This window comes from Rhea americana, unplaced genomic scaffold (assembly GCF_003343005.1).
Source record: "Rhea americana isolate MKP2758 unplaced genomic scaffold, rheAme1 scaffold_92, whole genome shotgun sequence".
NCBI lineage: Eukaryota > Metazoa > Chordata > Aves > Rheiformes > Rheidae > Rhea > Rhea americana.
Window position 1 is genome coordinate 2,487,436 of NW_028187111.1, and position 26,138 is coordinate 2,513,573.

Genomic DNA, 26,138 nt, shown 5'->3' on the forward strand with positions numbered 1-26,138 from the left:
CCGCGCCGCTTCCGCCGGGCTCCGGGAGCGGCGCGGCCGTGCTGAGCGCGGGACACGGCCGGGCGCCTGGCAGCCGGCCAGAGCCTCGCCCGCACCGGGGTTGGGGGGCGGCGGAGGGCGCCGAGCGGCGCCCCTCGGTGCTTCTTGCCCCTCTTCGTCTGCCTGAACCCAGCCGAGAACTAGAAACCGCCGTTGTCTCGAGGTTGGGTGAAGCGCTGCTCCGTCTCTTTGAGAGASAGACAGCGATCTGTGTCGGGAGACTGTTTTCAGACTGAGTCCTTTTCGGCATTGAAAAGCCACTCGTAGTTTTGCTACTTAATAGTACTGTTTCACTTGACGAAAAAGCTTTCTACAGAAGCCACCCTTCCCCTCCCCCCCCCCCCCCCCGCCTTTAAGTTTTCCTCCATTGCCAGAGTGCGATCTATTTTCGTTCTCGATTCTGCTCCACTGAGCTGGTGAAAAGCCCAGGCTTTCACTTTGTGCTTTTGAGTAGTTGCAGCTTGGGGACTTTACTAAGTCCCTCTGCAAAACGAATCAAGAAAGCAGTCAGTTCCGGGAATGCTGGCCGATTTCATACTTGTCTGGCAATAATGAAGAATTGCTATTTGACCTGTATGAAAAAGCTGCTTGTACTAGAGATTTTTTTTTTTCCTTTGCGGTGCTATTGTTTGTGATCTCTCTTGAATGCTTTTATTGGTGCAAGTCTTTAAGGCTATATCTCTGTGGAAGCTGTATGATGTGGATGGATGAAAATGAGCTGTGTTTTGTATGTGATTTCTCCAGCACGTGGCTTTGGGCCTTGCTTCCCCTCTCAGTGACTCTTGAAAACCTAGGAATTTCAGTTGTGGTTGACCAAAATACTGCATTTCCTACTCAGTAGAGGCAGCGAGGTGTAGTGTTTGAATGTGAGCCTGGAGGCCTTTTAAAGTCCAAGTTCTGTTCTGGAGTCTGATGGTCTGCATGACCTTGTACAGGTCGTTTTGGGGCAGGCTTTTCCATGTTAGGTCAGTTGTCTAATGCACATTGAAGTCCATGTTGTTTGTGTTCTGGAAAATGTGATTCTTTCTACCTCAGTTTCTTGCCATGTGTAAAGGAAGTTTTCTACAGCTATTTCTTAAAGGAGTATTAAACCAGTCCCTGCTTGAAACTAGGGTTATGCAAGTGCTGGGTGGTATTACTATTCCAGTTTGGCAGCTTAAGGCAGGTTGAATGGAAGCTGGAGTGCTTAAGCTTTTTACTAAGAAATAGTAAGGGGTTTAGCTTATTAGCAATTGGGATGAGGTCACAGAGCAAGACTGCTTGATAACAGATACTTAGCCGTTTTTGAAGCTGCTGTAAGCATCTTCAGACATCAGGAAGGGAGATAAGTATCTGTAGAAAAGAGTTCAATGATGATTACAAATAAAAGGTAGCAATGAACCAATTCTCAGCTGACATCAGATAGCTGTATTTGGGATCTTGGGCGATTCTTTATTCATCTGTGCTACTCTGCAAGAAGTGGGGCACCCTGCCTGTTAGTCACTTTAAGTAGAATGACAGAGTATGTGAGATACCAGATGCCACTTCATCTTTGCCTATGATCGCTGTTTAACAGCTCTCCTGTTGTCAGAACTTTGTTTCCTCTTATCCTCTGTAGACTCTTCTACTGTTTTCTACAGTTTAGCCCTGCTTTGGCATGTGTGCATGTCGGTGGCAAGTTGAATGACAGAGTTATTCAGGCTGGATGCGTTACGTGGAAAGCTGCCCAGGCATGTCAGGCTAGAGCCACTAAGGTCTCCTGGTAGGTCGCAGCCAGAGCTGTCCGCTGTGCTGCTGAGCTCCACTAGGGGCTGGCACTCAACTCCCTGCTTTGGTTGTGCTTCTCAGGACTTTTGATTTGCGGATTTATTTATTTATTTATTTTAATTTTTGCAACTTCTTTAAAGTAAAATGCCGATAGGCTTTTTGATTCCATAATGGAAATTACAATCAGTACTACTTTTTTTTTTTTTTGCTTAAAGGCACTTTATCACTAATTTGATTTAGGGGGGAAGCAGAACTGATCTCTCAAAGGCTCTGCATATTTCTGCTTTTCTGGTACTCCTTCATTTCTTTGAAGAGTAGCACATACCTTTCTAGTCAAAATAGTTAACACCATGCAGCAAGCTTTTCTGTAGAATGAAATCTTTGTACTGAGTCCAGGTGTTCTCTGAAAAGTCAAATTGAAGGAAATAGGCCAACAGAACTCAAATCAAAAAATAACTCAATTCTCTCTACAATGAGAGAATGAAAGGACTAGGTAAAGATTTCAATAGGGAATATATTTAATTACATAGAGATACTCCAGAACAAAAGCAAATATATATATATTTTTTTCAATCTAAAAAGATCTGAGAAGATCCTCAAAAAGTAAGTACTGTCAAAAGATTGGRGTTAAATTTGATCTAAAGCTTCAATTCCAAAATACATTAACTTATGTGTTGTCTGAACGGATCTGATCTGTCCTCAGTATTTAATGCAAAACTGTGGATCAGTTCTTTTGAACAAGCTGACTCCGTCAGAGTATGTCTTCTGGGAGTGCATAGTAGCACTCAACAAAAATGCAGAGGTAATTTTAGGGAATCCTAAGACCAACAACATCAGCTGCAACTATGAACAGTCTACTTTGATAGAAAAAAATAATTAAAAAGAAACAACAAGGTTGCAGATGTTCTGAAATTTCAGATCTGAAGGAGATTGTGTGGACATTGTGTGTTGCTTACAACCTTCTGATAGTTTTCTGAATTCAGAGCAACACATAGCAAAGACTTTGGTGTTTCTTTTTGAGATTAGGTGACTACTACTGCAGAAGAGCTCTAATTTCAGGGATGACAAAGATTTTTACATTCTCAGCTGCTTGAAGTCTTGGGTTTTCCCTTTATTTGATGGGTTAAATATCAACTTCTGAACTGAGAGTTGCCATTACCTTTCTCCTGTTGCTGTGATAGTTGGCACTATATTCACTTTTTTCTCATCTTCTGAATGGTTTTAATAGTTTAGTGACTCACTATGCTTTCCCGTTTTTTCATAAATGTGAATTGAAAAACTGTGGTAATTCACTGTTCTATRTGTGAACTTCATGACTCACAAGAGATCTATTTCTTCTTTTTCACTTATTTTATTCCTAAATATTGTTGTTATTAGTTCTGGAATTCAGAAAGCTAAACTATTTGCATGAGGAAAAACTATCTATAGGAGGGACTCAACTTCAACTGTCTATGGTAATTCTTTTTTTTTTTTTTTTTTTTTTTTTTTTNAATAGAGCAGATGTAAATAAAACTCCCTTCTGTGTTGGCTTATCAGTGTTGATTTATTTCCTGCTCAAAATTTTTGTTTTTTCATTAAAGTTGTTACACTGCTGCTTTTATGAATTCAGAAAATTTAAATCTTGCATTAGTTCTTGAGCATTTGTTAGTTCCTTTCTGTGACCTCTTAATGCCTTACAGAAAGGGTGCTTTCCTGACCAGTTTCAGTTCAGATGAAGCCTATGAGAATAAGTCATCTAGCCTCTTCCTGTTGACCTTGTATAAAAGCCACATTACATAAGGGGTGCAATTCATGACACATGCTCCGTTGTATACTTGTACGTGCTATGTGACAGGGAATATCTGATTACATTATAGAATATGTAGTGTATATACAAGCAGTCCCTGAGTATATGAGCCTCTGTACATGTGTTCTTCTGTGATATCAACCAGGCAGCTCCTCCAGTTTTGGTAGGGAACACCTCTAGTATTGTCATGCAACAGCATGCATTTGGCCATATGATGAAAAAGTGGATGAAAGTGATGTGTTGTCTTAGTAGTGTGTACTGCTCATCTTTAAAAGATCTCTAAGAGATTGCCTCAAAGCTTTTATATATGGTAACCAGCTCTAATGCTGTACAGTTTCTAAGGGTCCTGACTCACTGTCCAGGACCCCTTTTAGGTTAGATACTACACAATTTAGTCATTGCCACAGACAGCCTCATAACCAGGAGGCTTTGCAAACTAGTGCTATTCTAGCTGGCTTTAGAGAGGTGTCATCTTAGTAGGGGAGCATTGAGCATGAACAGAGATGTAACAAAAGTATAGCTAAAGTACAGTGAATAGTTTAGGCTTAGCACTTGCATCTTTGGTTGTTTTGCTCAAATTCATGAAGTAAGCTCTTCACAGTCCTAATTAAGTTTTTCCTGTTTTTCACTAGAACATGGATTCTTTTTTCTTGCTGTGTTCCCTGAGCTCAGTATTACATAGTTTGTGCAGAATTGTTGGTTTGTTTCCATTCACAAGGTACAGTGTGAAGCTTCATGTATGTGGGAGGAAATTCCAGCTTCTCAGAAAACTACTCAATTGTCATGTGTCTTGGTGGCAGGACAGAGAGGATAACTAAGCTTGAAAATTAGTGGTAGGTTCAGAAAAATCCTGAAACTAAGAAATATCAAAAGGTGAGCTGTACTTTCTGCATTTTATTTCTGGATTAGTGTAGTAAATACAAATTTTGTCTATATGTATGCTTAGAATTGGCTTAATTTCTTTTAAATCAGATTATTAAAATTCAATGTAGTTTATGAATGAAGTTTAATTCTGAAACCAGATTAGAAACTCCATAAAGACTAGTGTGGGGATTGCAGTCGCCATTATTTGCTTTATCAAAGCGCCCTAGAATCTAATCTTTGCTATTTAATAGAGTTTGACTGTTAATTTCTTTTTTTTACACATATACAAGGACTTGCTAGATTGGGACATGCTGGATCCTCTGTCAAAAATGTAATATCTTTAGTTAGCCATTAAATGCCACAGACTATGCTGCCATCTCTTGAAAACAAGACAAATGATGCACCTTTCCCCCCCCCCTTTTTTGCCACATTATTCCTCAATTTATAAAGGATTTCATGGGTGAAAGTTGAGCCAACTAAATTTATCCAAGTGGAAGTGATTCAGAACTTGAAATATTTGCCCATTTGTTCAGACCCAGACCAATAGTCTGAGAAGGCACTAGTGTGTGTTTTTAATAGCAGGGAGGAAGGGAAAGATGTAAGAAGTCAAATTTTTGTATCTGGTTGGGAATTGGTAGAGAGAAGTGTGGTACCTCTTTGTATCCCTTCTGCWCTAAGCAAAGTAGGACTTTTTTTCTGCTCCCTACTGAAAGCCAAGAAGGGAAGAAGTGACCTCCATGATGTTTCTGGCAATTTTGGAGGAGCAAGAACTTATGGAAGGGGGAGGTGGAGCAGAGAAGGAAGCAATCTATGCGTAGAAGGCTTGCTGCTTTTTTGGACTCTTGGATTGACCTGAAAACATACAGAAGCATGTAATTGGAATGAGGTAACTGTGTATTTGTATCAAAGAAAGCATGCTGAATTAATTCATTAAAGGAAGAAAATGAGATGAAGCTTCAAAAAAAAAAAAAAAAAAAAAAAACCACACTTTTGCATTGGGTAACTACAATTAAGATTGAATTTTCATGGGAGCAGAGTAACTTTTTGGTTGGGTTGAAAATGTCATGCAGCATGGTAAGAACATGTTGCACAAAATGATTCCTGAGCTCACTTGACCTTCCCCTCTCAGGCTGCATTTGATTTTGGTCCTTAGCAGACTTGAATCTGGAAAATTTCCCCATTTTCACTATATATAAACATGTAGCTCTTGAACACAAACTTTAATTCAAGAGGAATTCATACTTTTTGAAAACTAGGGAAAGTGTACAGAAAACAATCTTTAGTGCATTATAACTTAAGTGCTTGCAATGGGTGCTGCCTTAGACATAATAAAGGTAGGCACATATATCTCATTTTGCTAATTTTTTGCGTTATATTCTTTATGTAATGCATGATTTGAAAACCTCAGAAGACAATTCTGAGATTGAAATTCATAGTATGGGCAGGAGATCCATAATGACCTGTCGTGTTTTCTTTACTAAGCTGGTGGACACTAGCACTTGCAAAGAAAGGTGTTTCAGTGACTGATAGAAATAACTCATATGAAGCAGGTAAATGCCTTTTTCCTGATATGTCAGTTCTATCCTGACAAGTTTGTTGCCTAATACAAATACAAGAAATGTCTTTGAGACTGGTGAGCTATATGGATTTATGAAAATGAGGSACTTCGTGAACCCAGCGTCATGTCTGTTTTGAATTTGACCTCTGTTCTTACCTGAGGCTCATCAAGTACTTCATGAACATTAATTAGTGAAGGTTTGTGATCTCCTGGGAGGCAAATAAAGATTGTAACTTTCATATCCAGGCGCACTGAGGTATGAAAAGGGATAGTAATTTGTAACAGTCTCTCAGGGTATCAGTAATGGAGCCACAAAACTAATTTTGGGCTAAGTAATTTCAAAGTGGAGTACTCTGCTTAGACTATGGTCGCATTTCTAAATCTGAATGTTCTTGTCAGCTTAACTGACTTACAAGGAAAAATGGTTAGACTAGCAGTGGAGAGTTAAGATTTCTGACAGCTTTTTGTCTGTTATATGATCACAATCATATTGTTTCTTTTTTCACCTTAAATAAGTGTCACACCTGTCCCAGGTGCATCAAAGCTTTTGCCTCATAAGGCGCTTTGAAGAAACAAAGTGTTATAGGCCACTAAGTGATGTACGTATGATTGCTTTTCTATTCTAGACCAGCTGTAATTTATTTCTGACATCTTAGAGTTTGAAAATTCTGACAGCTGTGCATGTTGATTCCTGTTCTGTTATTTGTATCCAACTGTAGAATGATACAGCTTTTTATTTTCTTGGGAAAGTTTATTTTTCTTTGACACTTGTTGAAATGGCATCTCTCTCTCTCTCTCTCTCTCTCTCTTGCATATTCAGACAGCTGAAATCCTTCATAATTGTATGGCTACTTGAGCTTTAGGGTGGCTTGGTTTTGATGTTTTCTTGGATTTTGTAGGGTGTTTTTGTTTTGTGTTGTTTGAGATCAGAATTGAGTATAGATTTGCAGTCCGGTAGATCTCTCAAAGAACAGATTTGCATTGGAAAAACCACAAAGCTACTTTATCACAGCTTTGCTTCTTGCAAATGAAGACCAGTCAGTCTTCTGTGTAATGACTGGGCTTTCTAAGTTGAAGGAAAATGAATTGTCTGAATATAATGAAGAAATCTGGGTTCTAACTAGCCAATAATTCTGTCCTTATACAGAAGAGAGGCAAGGAGGTGTCCAAAGTGTCTTGTGTATGACATATGTTGGTGAAACCCATTCACATCAAGACCCACATAAGTTCAGAGTCTTGCATTTATCTTCCATTAATTCAGTTTCTGAAACTACTTAGCTCTCAAATTCGTCAATCACTCTGCACTTTTGCAAACCAGCACATAACTGAGGTGTAACTTCCAACAGGGTATCAGGTGTCATGCAAATAAATGTTTTGAGTAGTAAATGGGGCTAAAAAGATCAGGGGCTCAGAAGCGAATTGGTAAGACTTTTTGTATGCTAGGCTTGTATTTATCCTTCTGGCTTTCTGACAAGTGAAGCAGAGTAGATTTACAGCCCACAGATCTTCTAGATAATTGAAAACATACTGGTCTACCCACAATAACTAGACTAACTTGTGTGTCTAGCAAGACAGCTCATCTGCTTTTAAAAAAAAGAGAAAAGAAAAGAGAAAGAAAAAGGCTCTTTTGGCTTTGGAGTTGAATCTAAGCAAAGCCACACCCTTCAGGTCTATAGCTTTCATAGCTCTGCTTTGGTTTTATTTTATGGGAGTGGATTATCCTGTCTAGACTCCTACTTTAACTTGGAAGCCAAAATAGAAGCAATAAAGCTAGCTGGCTGCTTAGTGGGTTACAAACTTTCTCTCAAGTCCTCTAATTTGTTACGGCTTTTTTCTTCCCCGCGCTCCCTCTTCTGACGGTTCCATGATACCTCAAGCAAACTTTGAAGGTTGCAGATATGTTGCTGCTAAATTTAGAACACCAGATTCTTTAAATAAGTCTAAGCCAAGCTATCAGTTGCACAGAGATCTGTTTCAGTCAGGCACATCCCTCTAGGGAGAGACTTGAACTATTTAAAGTTGAATGAGACTGAGATTCTTACAGTGTTAAGAAACTTGGAATTTCCCCTTTTTCTCCTTAATGTTGATTCTGAAGTAGTGTTTGGAGCTTGCTATTCCCTATGACTGAATTTGTTTTTCTTCTTGAACGATAACTGTGGAAATTGACTTTTTTGAGCTATTGTGTCATATACTACTTCTCCTTTGGTGTACATCAAAAGGGAAAATTCAGCCTTAGTGTAAGCAGGTGCTAATATCTAATTTAACATGTGTTGCTTTCACCAGTCTAAATTTAAGCCATTGTAGGAAAAATAGTAGGCTGCAAATAGAGGAATGCATTTGCAGGAGAATGGATTGGATTGTATTTGGTCCTACAAAAAAGGAAGTTTTTCTGGCAAGTGCTTGAAGAATTTCAGGGCACCACATACAAGAACAGGAGTGTTAATGCTGGTGTTCTGGGCATGCATCCAGTTCTAGTAACTATTACGTGTCATGTCATTAAATTCCCACTTCCGTTCTGATTTCATGGATCCCTCTTCACTTCCACTCTTGCATAGTTGGGCAGTGTTGCTGCGTGCTCTTAAAGAACATCTCTACCGTGCACACCAGAAACAAGTTCACTTCAGTAGTGAAGTCCGAGTGCATTTTTTGTAGTTACTGAGCCATTAGCATCTTGCAGCTATGAGAAAAGCAATTGTAGACCAAGGATGTGTCAGGAAAGATGTTCCAGTAGAGACAGGTTACTCCCACTGTACAAGGCAGTAGATTGTATTTGGGGTTCTGTGAACAGTTCTGTTCAGCCACGTTTAAGGAAAATCAGTTTAAATCTGAAGGAATGCAGAGAAGAGTTTGTATGACACTAGTAGGAATCAAGAGCCAGTCTTACAGAAGGAGGCTAAGAGTTTGGCATTAGTTAGGAGAAGGAAAGGTAAATGAGGGCATGGCAGCTCTCTGAAAAGATGTAGGCTGCGGAATAGGGTATATTGGTACACACCAGCTACTGAAGCTAATGAACAAAGAGAGCATATAGATAGAACTTGAATACGTCTAGAATGGAAATCAGAAGAAAGTTTAACTGAGGAAAAATAATGGCTTGAACAGCCTTGAAACAGAAGAAATCTAAGAAGGTAGTTTTTCATCTAGAAAGGGTACATATTTGTAGAGTACTATTGGCTTATCGTATCAGGCCTGTTACTAGAGTCCCATGTTCCTCCATGTTCAAAGCAGTTCATGAGAGAAACTTGAGGTGGCTGACTTGATCAAGAAGCTTTGATACCTAAGATAACTACAACTGACTGTTGCTTCCTCTTGGGGGGGCTATTTGAGATGTCAAATGCCAGTACTAAGTGTATATCTTTTCAAAATTATTATTGGAATAATAGAATAAAATAACCTGTTAAGGTAGGGACATGTCCCTTCTGAGCGCATGAGACTCTTTACACATCTTTTTATGCTCTCTCACTTGCTAATTTGAGCTCAGGATTTACATTTTCTATTTACAGCAGTAAAGGATAGGTATTTCTGATACAACTTAGATTGAGTTGGAAAACACAGGACTGGCCTAACCAAACTTTGACTGATACAATAAATGTATGTTACTACTTTGGCTGAGAGGTAACTTGAGGAAATGCATCTACTTTTAACCAGAATAAAAAAAAAAAAAATGTTGCTATTAGTCCAGTGAAAAGAAAGGAAGTACTCGCTGTGCACATTTTCCCATAAGTTCCCATAAGTGCTCCCCAGGAGCACAAAATCATCTAGACACTGATCCCTCTGCTCCTTTTGCAAACTACTTTCAGAAGCTGCTTAAATTGGGGTAGGCTGGCACTTGTACTCAAGAAGCAGTCCTGCCTCTGGCAATTTTTTCTCTTCCTTATGCTAGCAGAAGACAATGTGGCAAACCCAATCAGAGGACTGATGTGGTTTAAAACTAAATTAGTTTTAATTGGGGTTGGTTCACCACATCGTTGCACAAACCTTTGTGGGCAGCGACAGGGGAGAAATGAGTAGTTCAAGGACAGCAAGATTGCTTCTTTCAGCAGGAGTGCCAGCTTTCTGTTGTTTTTTATTTGAGGGCCTAGCTGCATTTTTGCTGCTCTGTGTTCAGGCAAAGTGAACTCTCATGATGCTGCTCTTGCCTTCCGTGTGCTGTTTTTTACTCATTAAAATTTTTGTGTATAATGGATGYGGTGCTGATTTAATCAGCTAGAGCTATATGTTAAAACAGTTTATTGTTAAAACAAGTGTATCTAGCATATTGATTTATGTTTCCTGTAGTGGTTCTCAAGCTTTTATAACCTGATCCTCCAGGATAAATTCCTGGCCCAACTGCAATTCTTGAAGTTGGAAGAGACAGCTAGTAAAAGAGTACAGGATGCAGGCTGAAAGAGATGGCATGAGCAGCAGTGAGTGTGTCAACTAATGTGTGTGTGTGTGTGAGAGAGAGAGAGGCAGGGAGCCCAGGGGCTCTAGGAAATAGTTTCAGTAGTAGGTGGCTGGAAGGTGCTGTTGACTTGTTTTTTCTGTTGTGATGCCAGGTTGAGAGGTGATGTCCAGGCTCAGCAGCTCTGAGAAGCCGTAGACCCTGTTTCTGCAAATTGGATTTTTTTTTTGTTTTGTTTTTCTTACCTATCTGAAACCATCTTGGTGAAGGTTCATCTTCTTGCCCTGTCCCGTTCTCAGCCATCTCCTCCTGGCAGCCCCTTGATAATATGTTCTTGTTCTGTTGTTCTTTCATCAAAATATTTCAGTGCTTGGCCCATTGTCTTCTAATGTCTGATTTCCTGCTTCAGCAATGGCTAACTAGTTTTAAAATACATACTAGAAAGTGCACAGAACCTGACAAATTGTTTATGTCAGAGATTTTTGCTAAAGTGTGGGGAGGGTCTTGCTCTGTGACAGCTTTATCATGGGTTCATCATAAGAGTTCAAGCTTCAGTGTTTCTGATAAACTGAAGCTTGAATTTACTGATACAGAAAAGATCTCACAAGTGCCGCCAATGTTCAAGGTTAAATCTTTTGAACAGGAGAGGTGGACTTTTAAGGAACTGAATGTGAATGTGAGGTTTTCTCTTCCCTTACTGACTTCCTACTCTGCAGCCAATCTGACCTGATTGGGGAGCTGGTTCCTGCTCCCTTGGGCATCTACTCTGATGCAGACTGCAGCAAAAGAAGCTGCTGCCACTTCTCTTCGCTCCTACTATAGGGTTATTAAGGTGCTCTACTCCAGCACAGCTCTCTTCCAGGTACAGATATGCCCAGGAAGCCCACGTGCCTCAACATGAACAGTTCTGTTCCTGTCCTTTGTGAGAAAAGGTATCAGTGATGCTGGCTAGGATGAGAGAAGGGCACAACTTGCCACCTGCATGCCTGAAGAAGCTCTTCCATGTAGGCAGAATAGCTGTGCCAAGCTGGGCCTAAAGCAAGTATTACAGTTACTTCACTGCCTAAAAACTTTATTATCATTTGATAACATGCTTGTTTATGATGGCAATACTTTTGTGGTGTCAGGAGATCATCCATTGCTAGGTCTGTGCTTTGTGTTGGAGTATAACTATCCAAGCAGCTTGCACAATTGGCGATATGTAAACGAAGGAATATTAATATTGAGAGCAAAAATAATTTGAAAGGTGAATGAGAAGGCTGTGAAGCAAAAGAATAGCAGTAGGAATCATGGAGGAGAGATGCTGCAGCCCATGTCAGCGGAATATCTCATTTTAGCTAGGAACTTTAGAATTATATCCTATTGCTGCTGCTCTTGACATGGTTGAGATGTAAGAATATGGAGACTAATGCTGGTTTTATCGTGTTTGAGATTGCTATTGAAGAACATGTACTACCCAGTTCTCATGGCAGGTCTCAAGAGAATACCATACAGCTGGAAGGACCAGGCAGACTAGAAGGACTGACAGCTTAGAGATTATCCATGCAGTCAGAGGAAAGGTGGACCTGTTCTGAATGGTATGGGAAGATTAAGAACTGGCTGGAACAATCTATAAGTACCCATACTAGGATGAGATGCCTGATACCAAAGGGCTTTTATGATCTGTTTGGCAAATATACGACAACGGGTTAGACAATGAAGTCAGAAAAGTTCAGTATGTGAATGCCACCATTAATTTTAAGTAGTTAGAGTAATTAACTGGAATATGTTAATGTGATGGAGAGGTACAAGATCATCAGTACTCCTTTAGTTGAGACTGTAGATTGTTCTGTAAAAGACAGACCCTAGCTACAAACTGTTAGACCTCTGCAGGACTCACTAGGAGCGAATGTGTCTGTATTGTAGGAGAATGGGCGCTGCTGATTTTTGATATGTAAGGCTTTGCAGAACTGAAGACTCTTCTGTAAAAGAAAAGCAGAAAGTAGGTGTGAGTACGGGTTATAATTCTTGAAGTAAATGTTAAAGGCTCCATTCCCAAAGCTTTTGCTGATAGTTATGTAGGCTGCAGTACAATCCCCAGAAAGCCTTGTGTATTTATACCATCATTGACAATAAGTGACAACTGAAATTGATGTGGTGACTAGAGTGCTATTTTTTTTATATATTTTTAACATGTAATCAAGGTCAGTTAGTAAAACAGAGACAGATCTCAGCTTTGTTTAGTACAGTGTTTGAAGACTAAGAATTGTTGGATATTAGATCTCCTTTTTGTTTCACTATATCATGTAGGCTGATCTGTGCTGTTTTCTCCTAGATAGCAACCAATTTGAAAAACAAGCAACTAGGTACCAAAAACATCAGAGGTGGAAAGCAGCTACTGTATATTGTCAAACCTTGCCATACAAGTATCTTTATAAAACTACCTTTTTGAAAACATAATTTGGATTGAAAGAAAATCAAACTGCAGCTTTAACAATTATTTGGGCAGAAAACAATCTGGCTACATGTATGTTTTCAGTAAAACAAGGCCACAGACAAACCTGGAATTGTGTGCATTTGTTGCTTGGTATACCCTGGATTTGTACCTGCCTTCAAACAATGTTGACCCTTTGGAGAAAGAGTTTGATTAGCTTGTAACTACATAGTCTTTTATTTTTCATGTTGTAGTCAATCTTTGCTGAATCTACCATCCTGGGGTATCTTTCTATAGCCAAGAAATTGGCTTGATAACATGAACATTTCTACTTGTCTTTTTTTTTTTTTTTTTTTTTTTTTTTTTTTTTTTTTTTTTGGGATACATAGTGTCTGTTGGGAAGTTAATTTTTTAAAAAGGAAAAGTTTGATATATTTCATCTCAGTATAATACAGCACAGTACTAGTATTTTGAGATGGTGGTTCTGCTCTCAGTCAACAGCAAGAATGACTTCAGAGATAATCATAATTAATGCATRTATCACCTTGACAGTGGCACACTTAAATATTAGCAGGCTTAGCATGAGTGTTTTGTTGCACATAACGTTGCTTTTTAGTGGCAGGTGTCTAGTAATGACTTGTATCTAAGCATCTATGCATCTAAGCATAAGCCTCATCTTAAATTAAGACTGTCTTTAAAGCATAGTTAAAACTTTATTTTCTTGGTCTCTGTTATAGCTATGTGACTTTACTCATCTTTTTTTTGTGTGTGTGTGTGTGTGATCTTGGTGATCTGTGAAAAAATTAAGGGGACAAAACTGAGGTCAGCACTCCTACAGAGATTAATACTCTTCTGAATGTTCTCCTGTCTCCCCCTCCCCCCCAATAAAACCACATATGTACTATTATGTGTCAGTGTTAAGTGTGGCCTGAGGAACTTCTGACTGTGTAGTACTGATTAAAATTGGGTTTTGGAGTTAAAGCAACCACCAAAACTTAGCTGTGTGCATTGGGCATTGCAGCGATGGTTCAAATATGTGTTGAACTGATTATTAAGTTGGGCAACTGTATATGTATAAATAAAATACATGCATTATTTTTTTCTTGTATTTTAAAATATTTGACTGTATCGGATGTTAAGCACATCTTGATTTGTTCCAGTAGCCGGATCGAGYTGGGAGATGTGACGCCACACAACATTAAGCAGCTGAAGAGGCTAAACCAGGTCATTTTTCCTGTCAGCTACAATGACAAGTTCTACAAGGATGTACTGGAGGTTGGCGAACTAGCCAAATTAGGTACAAATGTTCTTGCCAGTAACTGTGGGCTATAGTGGCAGAAAGCTCATCAATGCAGTCAGTGACTTTGAGTAGTAGATCATTTTATTCTCTTGTTAACATAATGAAAAGTAACTGGAAACCCCAGACAGAGCTGCAGTCTCAAGCTTGAAGTGTTTGTATTCTAAATAGATTTCATTTTACTGGAAATAAGTCTGTTTCCTATTAAAACAGGAAACTTGAGATGTGTGCTGCCAGCTTACATCTTTAAGTCATTGCTAGCTGGTTTGAACTCTAATAAGCTAATTGCTCTGTCGGAGCACCATTGGAAACTTCACTTGTAAAATGTCAGCCACAATCTATGATTTTATCCAGTACGTAAGAATCGGCAATAGGAAAGGAAAGATCTAGGGCATAAATGAAAGAGTTGTATGCAACAGTTTGAGACTCGTGACTAATAACACTATTGCTTCCCTCTCTGCCAGCCTATTTCAATGATATTGCAGTGGGAGCAGTGTGCTGTCGGGTGGATCACTCCCAGAATCAGAAGAGGCTGTACATCATGACACTTGGATGCCTAGCACCCTACCGAAGGCTAGGAATAGGTAAGGAGGAGCTTCCTTCATATCTGAGTCATCAAAGAAAGCTCATTGCTCTGCAGCCCTCTCAATGCCCTTTCAGAGTCTTCTGCTATTTTAAGCAAGAGAGGGTCTTAATGCTTTCAGAACAGTGATCGCTCCTTTTTGGAAGAGACTCTGGGGAAAGAATATGAGTTGATAGGCTCATGTTTTCTTGCCCTTCAGAAATTGACTTTTTGTAAGACTTTCTAATTCAGGATTTCACATATTCTTTTAATCATGTTATCAGCCTGTCATGTAAATAATTCTGCTTTTATAGATGTGAACATTAAAGCACAGAGCGATGACATAATTTGTCAGAGACATGAAGGAAAACATGGATGTCCTTCATCAGGTTAACTCTTAACCCTTCAAAAAAATTTTTTTCTAATTGTTATTTATTGTAGCTTTCCATTACTACAAACTATTGCTGCTCACAGGTGGCACCTGTTTTCTATCTATATCACAGTGTGTAGTTTTCTTATTGTTGCAGATCCATAGGCCACATCCATAATCAAGACTTTACAGTAATCTGTTTGTTTTGAACAAACTGGAACCAAAAGTTAACTTTATTTTAAATACTTTTACTCGGTCTTTTATCAGAAAAAGTGAACAACATTGTCACTGATTTGTATATTTTTGACCATATCATGAGCTGAGTTTGAGACTTGAAGCTAGCTTTTAGATACGGTGCTTCTTATGTATGCTTCGGGGCTGTATTGTTTTTTTCCCCCAAAAAAGAAACAAAAGATAAGTGTTTTTTTGAGCTGTCGGAAGATAGGAAGTATGGATAGACTAGATTTGATTTGCCTTTTGTTTCAGTAAACTTCCTGCATTCATGAGCATATAAAAATCATACACTGTTTAGAGAGTTGATTTATTAAAATTCAAGGTTATTTTAAAATTTTTTCAAGATGTCTGCAAAAAGCTGTTCTAAGTACCTTTCCTTTAAATTTAAAGGCATCTCCTGTTTACAGTGATGATTTTGCAAGATGTCTTCCTTGCAGCTAATACTTTTGCARTTTGAACTTACTAGATTTTGATGCTCACAGATGACATCTTCAAACTAAATTTTATTTTCTGATTTTAGAGCATAGTACAAATGCTCTCAGCATATGCCCTGTTGTTTTAGCCTACCTACTGTTACTTGCATCTGCGCACAAAAGCACTTAGTAAATATGTACTTGACTGTGCACTTCTGGTTTTGTTAAATATTTCTTTTACCTCTTGGCAGGAACTAAAATGTTGAATCATGTCTTAAACATCTGTGAAAAAGATGGCACTTTTGACAACATCTATCTGTAAGTAAATGACTTGCTCTCATGCATTTTAGGAGAGGTGCCAGAGGCATATTTGGGAGCAAAGGGAGGGGGACACAAAAGCATTTAGCATCAATTTCAGTGGGCCCATGGGTCAAATAAAACATTTTGTGTTGTAAGTACTATAACGAAGCCAGAGATTGCATTCTGGGCTTGTGGTGTGTTGCTGAGAAAACTAAGAGTTTGCTTGCTTTAGAAAGGCTTTTGTAAATCTGCTGAATTTCAAAGCAATTTAGTTGCAAGTTAACGATCAATAGCAGGATGACACCATGTTTAAAGATTTTTCTTTTTTTTCGAGTATTTTTTTTATATATATAATGTTCTCAGAATGGAAAATACTGCAAGTCTTTTATGTAATTTTGCTGCATTTGCTGTCTGTCTTTTATGACGCTAATGTGTGAGCATCAGATCAGATGTGTTTGCAAACATTCTAGGTTTACATGCAGGCTTGACTGCTTATTCCTGTCCTTGCACTGTGCTAGGTCAGCTGTCTGTGCAGCAACACAGTAAACTGTGTCAGCAACCTGATCCAGTTGGGGAAATGGGTTTTATTTTTGTTTTTTCTGTTTTTTTTTTCTTCTTTTGTTTTAATCCACTACTTGGCTATGTGAGCACTTGGGGTGATGCAGAAATGAGAACAAGCACTAGGGGAGAGGACAAGGCTGCTTAAAATGGCACCATCATCTTAATAGATCCCTATGGAACAAACTAGAGCCTAAAATCCATAGCAACTAAAGCTGATGTAAGTGCGAAATGCCACAGCTTTGCTTTCTCTCTTTGTTGGCTACATACTTCTGCCTCTTCCTGTGCACTGATGCCTATGTGATTACCTACTGAGCTGGATCAGTTTTGGGCCAGATCACTTCTCTGAGCCAGCTTTCTTTCTTGTCCCCCATTCCCTAGTTATTCAGTACAAGTAGGATGCACTGGTATGGACAGGCCCACAGCAGCTGTGGCTTGGATTAACTTACGCTGCCATGGAACTGCACCCTGAATTCTGGACTTTGTAAGATGCTTAGTGAGGAGCATTTCATACCCTGATATCACTAGGTAGTGACTTGCTCCATAAGCTCAGTCCTGCTCTAGCAGGGAGGTGAAAATTTTTCCACATTCTCTGCAATCGTACCTTTGTGCCCCCTCTGTATGAGAGAGAGAGGTATTTTAAAGAGGAGTTTGATTAAAGCTGCACTTGGATTGTATTCTTGCTCTCCTCCCCCAGAGGAAGTGATGATAAACTCTCTCAGGTGCTTGCTAATCAGCACATGGTTTTCTTTTGGCTTTTGACACTATGGGCACAGTGGAGGAACTGTTTGCTGTTTTTAATGCAAAAAAACAGGTCCTACATAATCCTTTCTTTCCAATACCAGAGTTGGATTCTAGGGTGATAATCAGTAGCTCCTAGAGTTGGACATAACCAAATTTGATAGTGACTTGTTGGTTTTATTGCTATATCTGTTACTTGTGTATCTACATACTGAACATAATATACTCTTTCAGCATGTAATTTGGTGTCACTGGCTAAATTTGTCATTACTATGAAGTTTCCTTTTAGATATTTGGTCTTTATTGGGCTTAATGCTAAGTGGTTTTTTTTGTTGTTGTTGATCTGCTGTTGCTTCTAGAGTTGCTTTGGTTCTATGTTTGTTCTATGTAGCACGTTGTCATGACAGTGATTCATAAGTTTGTACAGTGTCTGCTGAATTTGGGGAGCACGTAACACTTGTTGCTGAGCCAAACTTCTTTTTTTGATAATTGTGAAACTTGTGAAAATAAATTACTTAGTTGCTCAGAATGAAGAACTCATGGCTGTTTGTTCTGGAGGCCTTAGAATTCCTGGAACATGCTAGCAAGATCTATAAAACTCTGAGGAATAAAGGGGGAAAGATTTTGTAAGGCCATAGGGCTTTGTTGTGCCCTTATAGTTTTATGAGATGAGGAAGGAAGAGCAGCAATGAGCATGGAGTTAAAATTGTATCAAAAAGCATATTAAAACCATCAGCAGTATTGTGTTGCAGTACATATGGTAGGGATCATCACTCAGACTGTTTAGGGTCATCCGAGGAGTGTTACTACAGGAAGCTAAAAATTGACTCTACAGTGAAACTAGATAATATATTTCCACAAAATATCTGTGATTTCCAGATTAAGAAAAGATGAAATTACTAAGCTTATAATACTTCAAGCCCTCTGCTATTTGTGTTCCTTGAGATAGCTTCAGAGGGAAGTACTTGCCATTTCGTCTCAGAATGATTGCCAAAGGGGATCTGGGAACTGTGTGTTAGTGCAGGATTAAATTGAGAAGACCAAATTTCCAGTCCTGAACTGTAAAAGCTACACCATTGTTCCTGTCTCTGTTTAGATAACTCTTTTTCTTATCCTACTTGTACTCTTTATCCTTTGRGAATTCTGAGTGTGGAGGCAGCATATTGTATCACAGAAAATTCTGATACCTGTCTCTGTATCCTCCTTTCTGTCCCAGGCATGTCCAGATCAGCAATGAGTCAGCAATTGACTTCTACAGAAAGTTTGGCTTTGAGATCATTGAGACGAAGAAAAACTACTACAAGAGGATAGAGCCAGCAGATGCTCATGTGCTGCAGAAAAACCTCAAAGCCCCTTGTCTTGGCCAGAACGCAGATGTGCAAAAGACCGACAACTGAACAAAACCCCAACGAACACTTTCTTGCACTTGCTTGTCGCCAAATAMGGAAAGAGAGGCCTATTGTTTTTTTTTTGTTTTGTTTTCACTCTTCATCCTCCTATTTTTTTTTCTTGACCTCTCTCCAACAAAATGTTATGCTTCTTCCAAGGATTGTCCGATCATGTTTGGGATTTTTTTTTTTTTTAGCTCTCCTTCTTTCTAATTTTTGTTGAGGTGGGAAGAGGTGTGCAGATCTCTTTAGTTTGGGGTATGGAGGACTCGAAAAGGTTTTCCTAATGGCAAGTTTCTGTCAGAGAATTCTCTCTTTCAGTAAGCAGAATGTAAATCTGAGTAGAGAAAGGAAAAGCAATATCTTGTCCTTTGACTCCTACATTGTTATTTTTCTTTTTATAACCTACAGGGTACTTTAGCACCCCCCCACATCTTTGAATGTTACTTCAGCAATTCCCATTCTTCCTCTTAATTCCCTCATCTCAAAAAAAGTATGTTTAGTTCTTCCCAATAGTTTTGAGTTTGAGTATGGCTTTTTCCTCCATCTTTTGCTGAGGAGGGCAGGCTACTTTACCATACCTTTTCACTCTGCCTGGGCTCATTTTTTGATTTTTTTTTTTTTCCAAGTACTCCTCACCCAAGCTGGTGCTACATTTCTTGACTGTGTGAGAAGAGGATTCAGATTGGTCTTTGTGGTTTTCCTTATTTTCATTTACCTGACTCTTAGCAAACTTCTGCCAGAGTAAGAGTTTGAGCTGGTGTCGGTAAGAGTCACCTCATAAAGGTATGAATCTTGAGACAAGAGCCTTGTTTTAAAAATGGATGAAAATACTGTAGGGCCCATCAAGAGTCAGTTCTATCTGTGTTGTTGGGATAGCAATGGTGACTGACTGTTTTACCCACTTTGATCACATCAGTGAGTACCTCTCTCCAGAAAATTTTGTAACAGCTACTAAATCTGTGGTGACAAATCTAAGATGGGGCAAGGGTTGAGGAAACCAGGCAGCAGGACTGAGAAGGCAAACAACAATCTGACCCTAATCACATAACTTTGCAGGGGTCTTCTGGATTTGCTTTGGATCTGCTTAGCTTGCTGTGTTTATATGCTCCTTAGGGAGGAAGTGGTTAAGAACTGCATGTTTTACTCCTTTGAAGACTACTTTTTTTTCCCCCCCCGTTCCCTTCCTCCTTTAAGTGGTAATGATGCAGTTCTTGAGAGAGGGTGTTCCATGAAGCACCAGAGAAAGCAGCGTGTATTAGGTTTTATGGGTTTGGAAAATAGGCTGGCTGGCTTCTTCCTAGTACTGTAATCTCAAAGCTACAGTAAATTCTACTAAGCTCTGCTTTGCATCCTTTCATGCTTTATTTGCGTGAATGTCAGTGCTCCTTTCTATGCACTGCTGCCAGCAATTTTGTGTATGCCATTACAAATTGAACTTGAGCTTGGACTCCTCTCCAAGCAGCTGGGAAAGTGCACTGAGCTGAGACATCATCAACCTGCCCCATCCCCCAAGTAGATATTAAACTGCATTCCATTCCTGTTAGTGTTTTTTTTTTTTTTAAAAAAAAAAGTTTAAATCTGCATCTTGGATTCATCTGCTTTGAAGCCTCCAACCTATAGTGCACATTGCAGCATACATCTTGTTGGCAGGTGCTGTCCTGTCATTTTACCGTGACTTGGGAACCAAGGATTTCAAGATAGGAATTGTGCATGGAGCTAGGGAGGGTACCCCTCGTTCTGTATTATGCAGCCTTTGATACCTGAGGGGTGACAAAACAAGCTACTCCAGAATTACTACCACTTTCCCGGAGGTGTGTAGTGTTTCTTGGAGTGCATCTTGACAGATGTATGCTGGAAAATGGCTACTCTTATTTGCTGGGTTTGCACTAATTGAGTCTTGGTGATGGGCAGATCTGTAACAGCCTTTCTGCATGGCCTGAGCACCTGTGTTCGCAACACTCTGTAGCAGACTCTGGCTAGAAAGATGTAAACAGTTTCCTGGGCCAGAGAACCTAGTTTTGAGAAAAAACTTATTTTAGCGCTGCTAGGACCTGCCTGCACTGGTTATGTTGGCAGTTCTGGCATATTTCTAAAAGGGGATATATTGAAGCACAATTAGCTTGTCATATGCCAACATAGTTTCCCTGGCCATCTGTAGACTGAACCAAGAGGAATATGTGGAGAGAAATAGTATTGTATTTGAGGATATTTGTGCAGCACAGCTGTAACTCAGACCATAGCTGCCTCTGGTGCCAAGCAAAGTGCTCTTCATTCTTCTAGAACTAAGTGGTAAGTGTTTGGGTTGGGTAGATGGGTGTGGGGATATGAACTCTTAGGATTTGCTGTTGTTGTAGGCTTCCACAAATCAGTGTGTTTCACAGACAGTTTTCCTTCAGGTTTAAAAGTATGAGTCTGATGTCTGAATTTACTTGGATTAACCTTTGTTTCTGTCTCTTTTTGCTTTGGGCTGCCATCATTCTATGAATGTATCCCTGAAAACAATTCTTAAAACTCCTACTCCATGGCAAACCTGCCTTGTTGTAACTTCTAAAAGAGTATTTTGTAGGAGGTGGAAGGGAGACTAACCACAAATCTAAGACTCCTTTTCCCAGGCTATTAATCCTGGAAAACGGTTGTTGAATCTTGAATATGAGGTTTAATCTAAATCTCTTAGAAAGCTGTGTCCCTGTACATGGATAAGGGAGAGTGAAGGTCAGTTGTTCTGAATGACAAACAGTTGTATTTTATTAGTAGATCAACCGTATTGGATGTGGGAGGAGAACACTGTATCTTARTGCTGTTATCTGAAGACACTGAAATTGTGTGAAGTATGAGATTACTGCAGAGAACTTTGTTACTTTGTATGTTGCTGCAGCAGGACTTCCTCCTAGCTTGAAAATAACAGCTTATGAACAACAAAATTTCTGAAAAGTTGGGAATTTCAGTGGAGGAAATAAAAACCACCAGCACTTCCTCTTCTGGATGAACATCTAGCAAGAAAAATGTATGTGACTAACAGCTTTAGAGTGTAAATTGTGTATATACGAGTTATTCCTGAATCTCTGCAACTAGTTTTGTCATACGTCGGTTGAAGTATGATATTACCTACAAAGACTCCTATTAGAGGAAACTGTGGTACAGGGGAAGAAGAATCATCCAGGAGAGATATCCCTCATTTTTTGGGAGGGGGAAGGGAGAGAATTTATTTTGTGTATACAGAAACTGGCTGAGTTTACATGATGCAGCTAATGGTTAAACCTGCCAATTAAATATGACATACTGTTACAACTGAAACAAAGTTATGTGATATTTTGTTAATTCTTGATGGTGCCCTGTGATGTCTAGTAAAAACTGAATCCCCAAAACATGCATTATATTGTCCCCCATGTTGTAATCCAGGGTCAGCTGCTATGCACAAAGTCTGTGTTTTGTAAAGTGTTTGCTGACTTGGATGTTTCTTCTGAATCTGCAACTGCTTCCTAATTAAATTGACTAAGACTACCCCTGGTCTCTTGAGTTAAGATTTAGTCAGAGGTATGCTGTGTGCAGTTGACAGATGCATTCTCAATGTTACAAGTTCAGTTGTAGGGGGAGCAAATTATTTTCAGATAAGATGGTCCATTTTTAATCTATATCATTGCCCTTGTTGTGCATCAGGAGCATGTTTTTGTTTTTCTCAAACTCTTTAGAAATACCGTTCAGAATAAACGTGCACTATTTGAGTTATGTCATTCATGACTTGTGTGCATTTTTTTTTTTTGCAGTCCATCTGTTTTCTCTGAAATCAGATGTAGGACATTCGTCAGGTACTTCACAGACTGTGAAACTCTGAAATTTCTAATGTGAATTGGGCAGCTGTGATGAATGCTGCGTGCATCTGATGACTGAGGAAAGTGGCATTTCTGAAGTCATGAGCCTTTTCTTGGAAATCCTCAGCTTTTTGTGGGTGGGGGGAGAGGGGAACAAGAGCTATCCTGTAGTATATTCACATCAAATAATGAGTGATCTTGAAACAAACGGACCAGGCATCAAAAACTCGGTGTTTTAGCTTTCATAGGTTAAATATTTTAAAGTATTCAAATTAATTGCTAGTTGTTAACAGTCATGAAAACAGCCTTTGAAAAATTGCTCTATTCTGTACCTGTAAAACTATTTAGTTTTAAAATGCAGTGAGTATTCTTCAGTACCGACTTTTCTCTGTAGGGTTTTTAGTAAAATGCATCTCTTCTCTTGCCTTAAGTATTCCAGTCCCTTCTTCTCTTGCAGGCATTCCTCCTTTGTATTGTCTTTTTTTCCTCATTGTTCCTGCTTTGATGTAAAATGCCACTTATGAGGTGATAAACTCTCATCATAACACAGTTTCTGGGGGGGGGAAAAGAAATTTCTATAGCATGGCTGCTCATTTAAGTTGTCCTGGAAAGTACTTTGTCAATAGATGGAGTCACAGCATTCATCAGGGTAGTATGCAAAAGCAAAGCCCAGACTCTGCAGACACCACTTTTGTTGAGCTGCTGCTACCAGCTGTCTTCCSTGACCTCTGCTGGAGGACCTGGAAGTCACAAAGGAAGAAGTTTTGTTGGGACTGCAATCTTCATCACTTCAGCCTTACCAGCAGCTGCAAAGCTGGAGAACTTTCGCTGTACTTCAAACTACTGCAGCTGTTCTCCATACTATTCTGCTTTTACTGATTTTTTTTTTTTTTTTTTGGTCCTGTTTGTTTCCCTCTCTGCCATCGTGCCAGTCACCTCTTTTATCAGCCTGTAAAGTTTTTGTCTATTCAGTTATTTCTTTACAGCAAAGCCAGCTAATACCTCTGATATCTGTGTTTCCTTCTCCAAAGAAGGTTCTGGTTCTACTATTTCTTTTCAAGATGAGCAGTTCCATTCCCCTCACCATATTCAATGCTTGGGTATTTACAGGGGCCTTGTAACAACTTGTGGTGTTTTGTAAATACATCATCTCAGTAACAGGAAAGTTGGTTAAAATTAAAACATTATAGAACTGTTATAACCAGGGTCTAATGACTGAGTGGTAAGTCAGCTCATTCACATGTAAAAGTGATTGGTTTTCCCTGCTGTGTACATCACTTTATTTACCAATGCTGAATTTAATATCTATTACATTGCCCAGTCACTTGATAYTAGAATGTTCACCTGTCATTCCTCATTCTTATTACCCTAACTAACATGATGTCCCCAGCAAACTTTCAGCTCACTCTCTGCTCCCTTTTAAGACAGTGCTGAACAGCATGGACCCTAGTATAGCCCTCTGGAACTCTGCTGCTGACCTCTCTCTAGTGTGAAAACTGATCATTTATTCCATACCCTATGATTTCTTATCTTTTAATCAATTCTCTGTCACTGCAAGGATCTTCCCTCTGATTCCATGGTAGCTTAGATTATTTAAGAGCTTTTTTGATAGGGATCTTACTTCAGGGTTCATTTAAAGACCTTTTGGACATCCACCAAACAACTCTCTGTTGTCCGGGGCTAATCAAGTCTTCCAAATAATTAAGTGGTTTGGTGAGGCAGGACTTTTTTTCTTGCAAAAGTAATATTAATGGACATAACATGCAGAAAGTTTTTGCTGGAGCATTTCCTCATTTGAGGTGAGCTGTCAGCTGAGCACTGCAAACTGTTCCTTGCAATATAACTTTTTACTGTGTAGGGGTTCCCCAAATACATTAACTCCATCTAGTCCAGTTACATTGTATAGGACATATGACTGTTGCTCACTGTTGCCTTTTGCCCTTTTCTCTCACGCTGTGAGACATTAATCAAACCATGGGGAAATGGTTTGATATTTTTTCCCCCCTTCTCACTCCTTCCCCCCAAATATCCACTGACTTTCTACGTTTTGTTATCTCTACCATTTTGTTTAAGGGCTTTGTGGCAACACAGTCTCAGCTACCTAGCGGGCTTAAGTGAAGTTAGTGGACTTTTATCACTGGCTTCCACATGTATGACCCATGGTGCAAGGAACTCCCACATCTGGGGGAAGGGCACTGATCTGTATTCTGACATCCRTTTGGTTGGCTACCACACCACAACAAGCAGACTTCCATTCTTACAGTTCGCTGGACTATGGAATCTAATCCCGTAAAACAGCCACATAGTATGCCTCCATTTTAAAAATGGATTCATGTTGTTCTTCYTTAAGGTAATGTGCAATAGAGCTGGAGAAACACCTTGCTTTCACCTGCTACAGGCAGCAAATCTTCATCTTGTCTACTCAATGTGAAGCTTTTCTGAATGTATGTGCAGGAGTAGTCCTCCCCCCCCTTTTTAATTATTGTACTATGTAAGTGCTAGCCTATATTACGTACCAGAAACTCATTCCTGCTGTTCAGTAATTTCATGTTTGACCATATTGTACACTGTATTGGTAATCTGAAGGTTACAAGTACCAGATTGCAAACTCAAATGCACCAGAGCACAGTAAGGTGCCAAAAGATGGAGCTTGCTTTTCCTGATTTGGACAGGGCGTGTCTCTTTGGAGAAAACCTTCACGTGAAAAGGGCAATAATGACATAACTTATTTAAAAAACAAAGCACACAACTGTATCAGTATCTTTTGCAGTRAGTGGCATGACACAGGTAGTTCAGGTTTCCTTTGTCACCCAGTTCAGTTGTGCTAAACTAGAACTAAATGCGCTTTTTCCATTTCTTATTTACTTTCTGTGCTTYTACTTTATGCGCTGAAGTTGCTGTTCATAGTAATTTTGGCGTTTCTCTGCAAAAACAACTAAAACCTTAAATTTCTTCWCAGTCTGCAAATGAATACTCTGCTTCAGAAAGTAACATTAGCTGCAAGATTATTTYGTAAGCAGCAGCAATTCAAAAATGAAATAGTATTTTAAATAAACCAAAAAAAATGATTTCTAACATGGCTCATCTCAGCAGCAGCAAAAATCTGGGGTGCAACTGCTGAAACACGCCTATGCGCTCGCTGTATCATATCGTGTTTTAAGCGAGTAGAGGGACCCGAGACACTCTCTCTCTCTCTCTCCCGCACGGCCTGAACGTCGCGGCTCTGCCCCTCCGGGCTGCCTCAGACCGCGAGCGGCGGCCCGGCAGCTCTAACGAACCACCGACAGCAGGACAGGGGCCATGTAGAATAAATTCGAGGATAATTCCAGAGGAGAGGAAGAGGGGGAAATGGAGGAGGAGGAGGAGGAGGAAAAGCCGTTACGGAGCGGGAGCGGGCGCGGCAGGCAGCGCCGCCCGCGCCGGGCAGGCAACGCAGATAAAAAGGCGGCGGGGCGGGGCCGCTTCCGGCGGGGGCGGGGCCTCCGGCGGGGGGGCGGGGCCTCCGGCGGGCGCCCCTCCTCCGCGCCGCGGCGCCGTCGCCGAGCCGAGGCTGCTTCCCCTTTAATAATTCCCTTTAATAATTTCCGCCCCCTTCGTCCCCGCCCCCTTCCTGCGCTCTCATTGGTCTATCGAGGTGCCGATCCCCGGCTGTTCCTGTTTCGGCCACCTTAACTTG

The 26,138-nt window shown here is 39.9% G+C and overlaps 1 protein-coding gene across 1 annotated transcript in view; it reads left to right on the forward strand.

Annotated features, from left to right (window-relative positions):
• NAA50 (N-alpha-acetyltransferase 50, NatE catalytic subunit) overlaps positions 1-22,384 on the forward strand; it is a 23,122-nt gene extending 738 nt beyond the window's left edge. The window contains exons 2-5 of the mRNA XM_085324600.1: positions 13,948-14,084; positions 14,549-14,668; positions 15,915-15,981; positions 18,479-22,384. Of these exons, the coding sequence (XP_085180726.1) occupies positions 13,948-14,084; positions 14,549-14,668; positions 15,915-15,981; positions 18,479-18,659 (505 nt within the window). The 3' untranslated portion in view covers positions 18,660-22,384. The remainder of the gene's footprint in view (positions 1-13,947; positions 14,085-14,548; positions 14,669-15,914; positions 15,982-18,478) is intronic.
• The last annotated feature ends 3,754 nt before the right edge of the window (positions 22,385-26,138 follow it).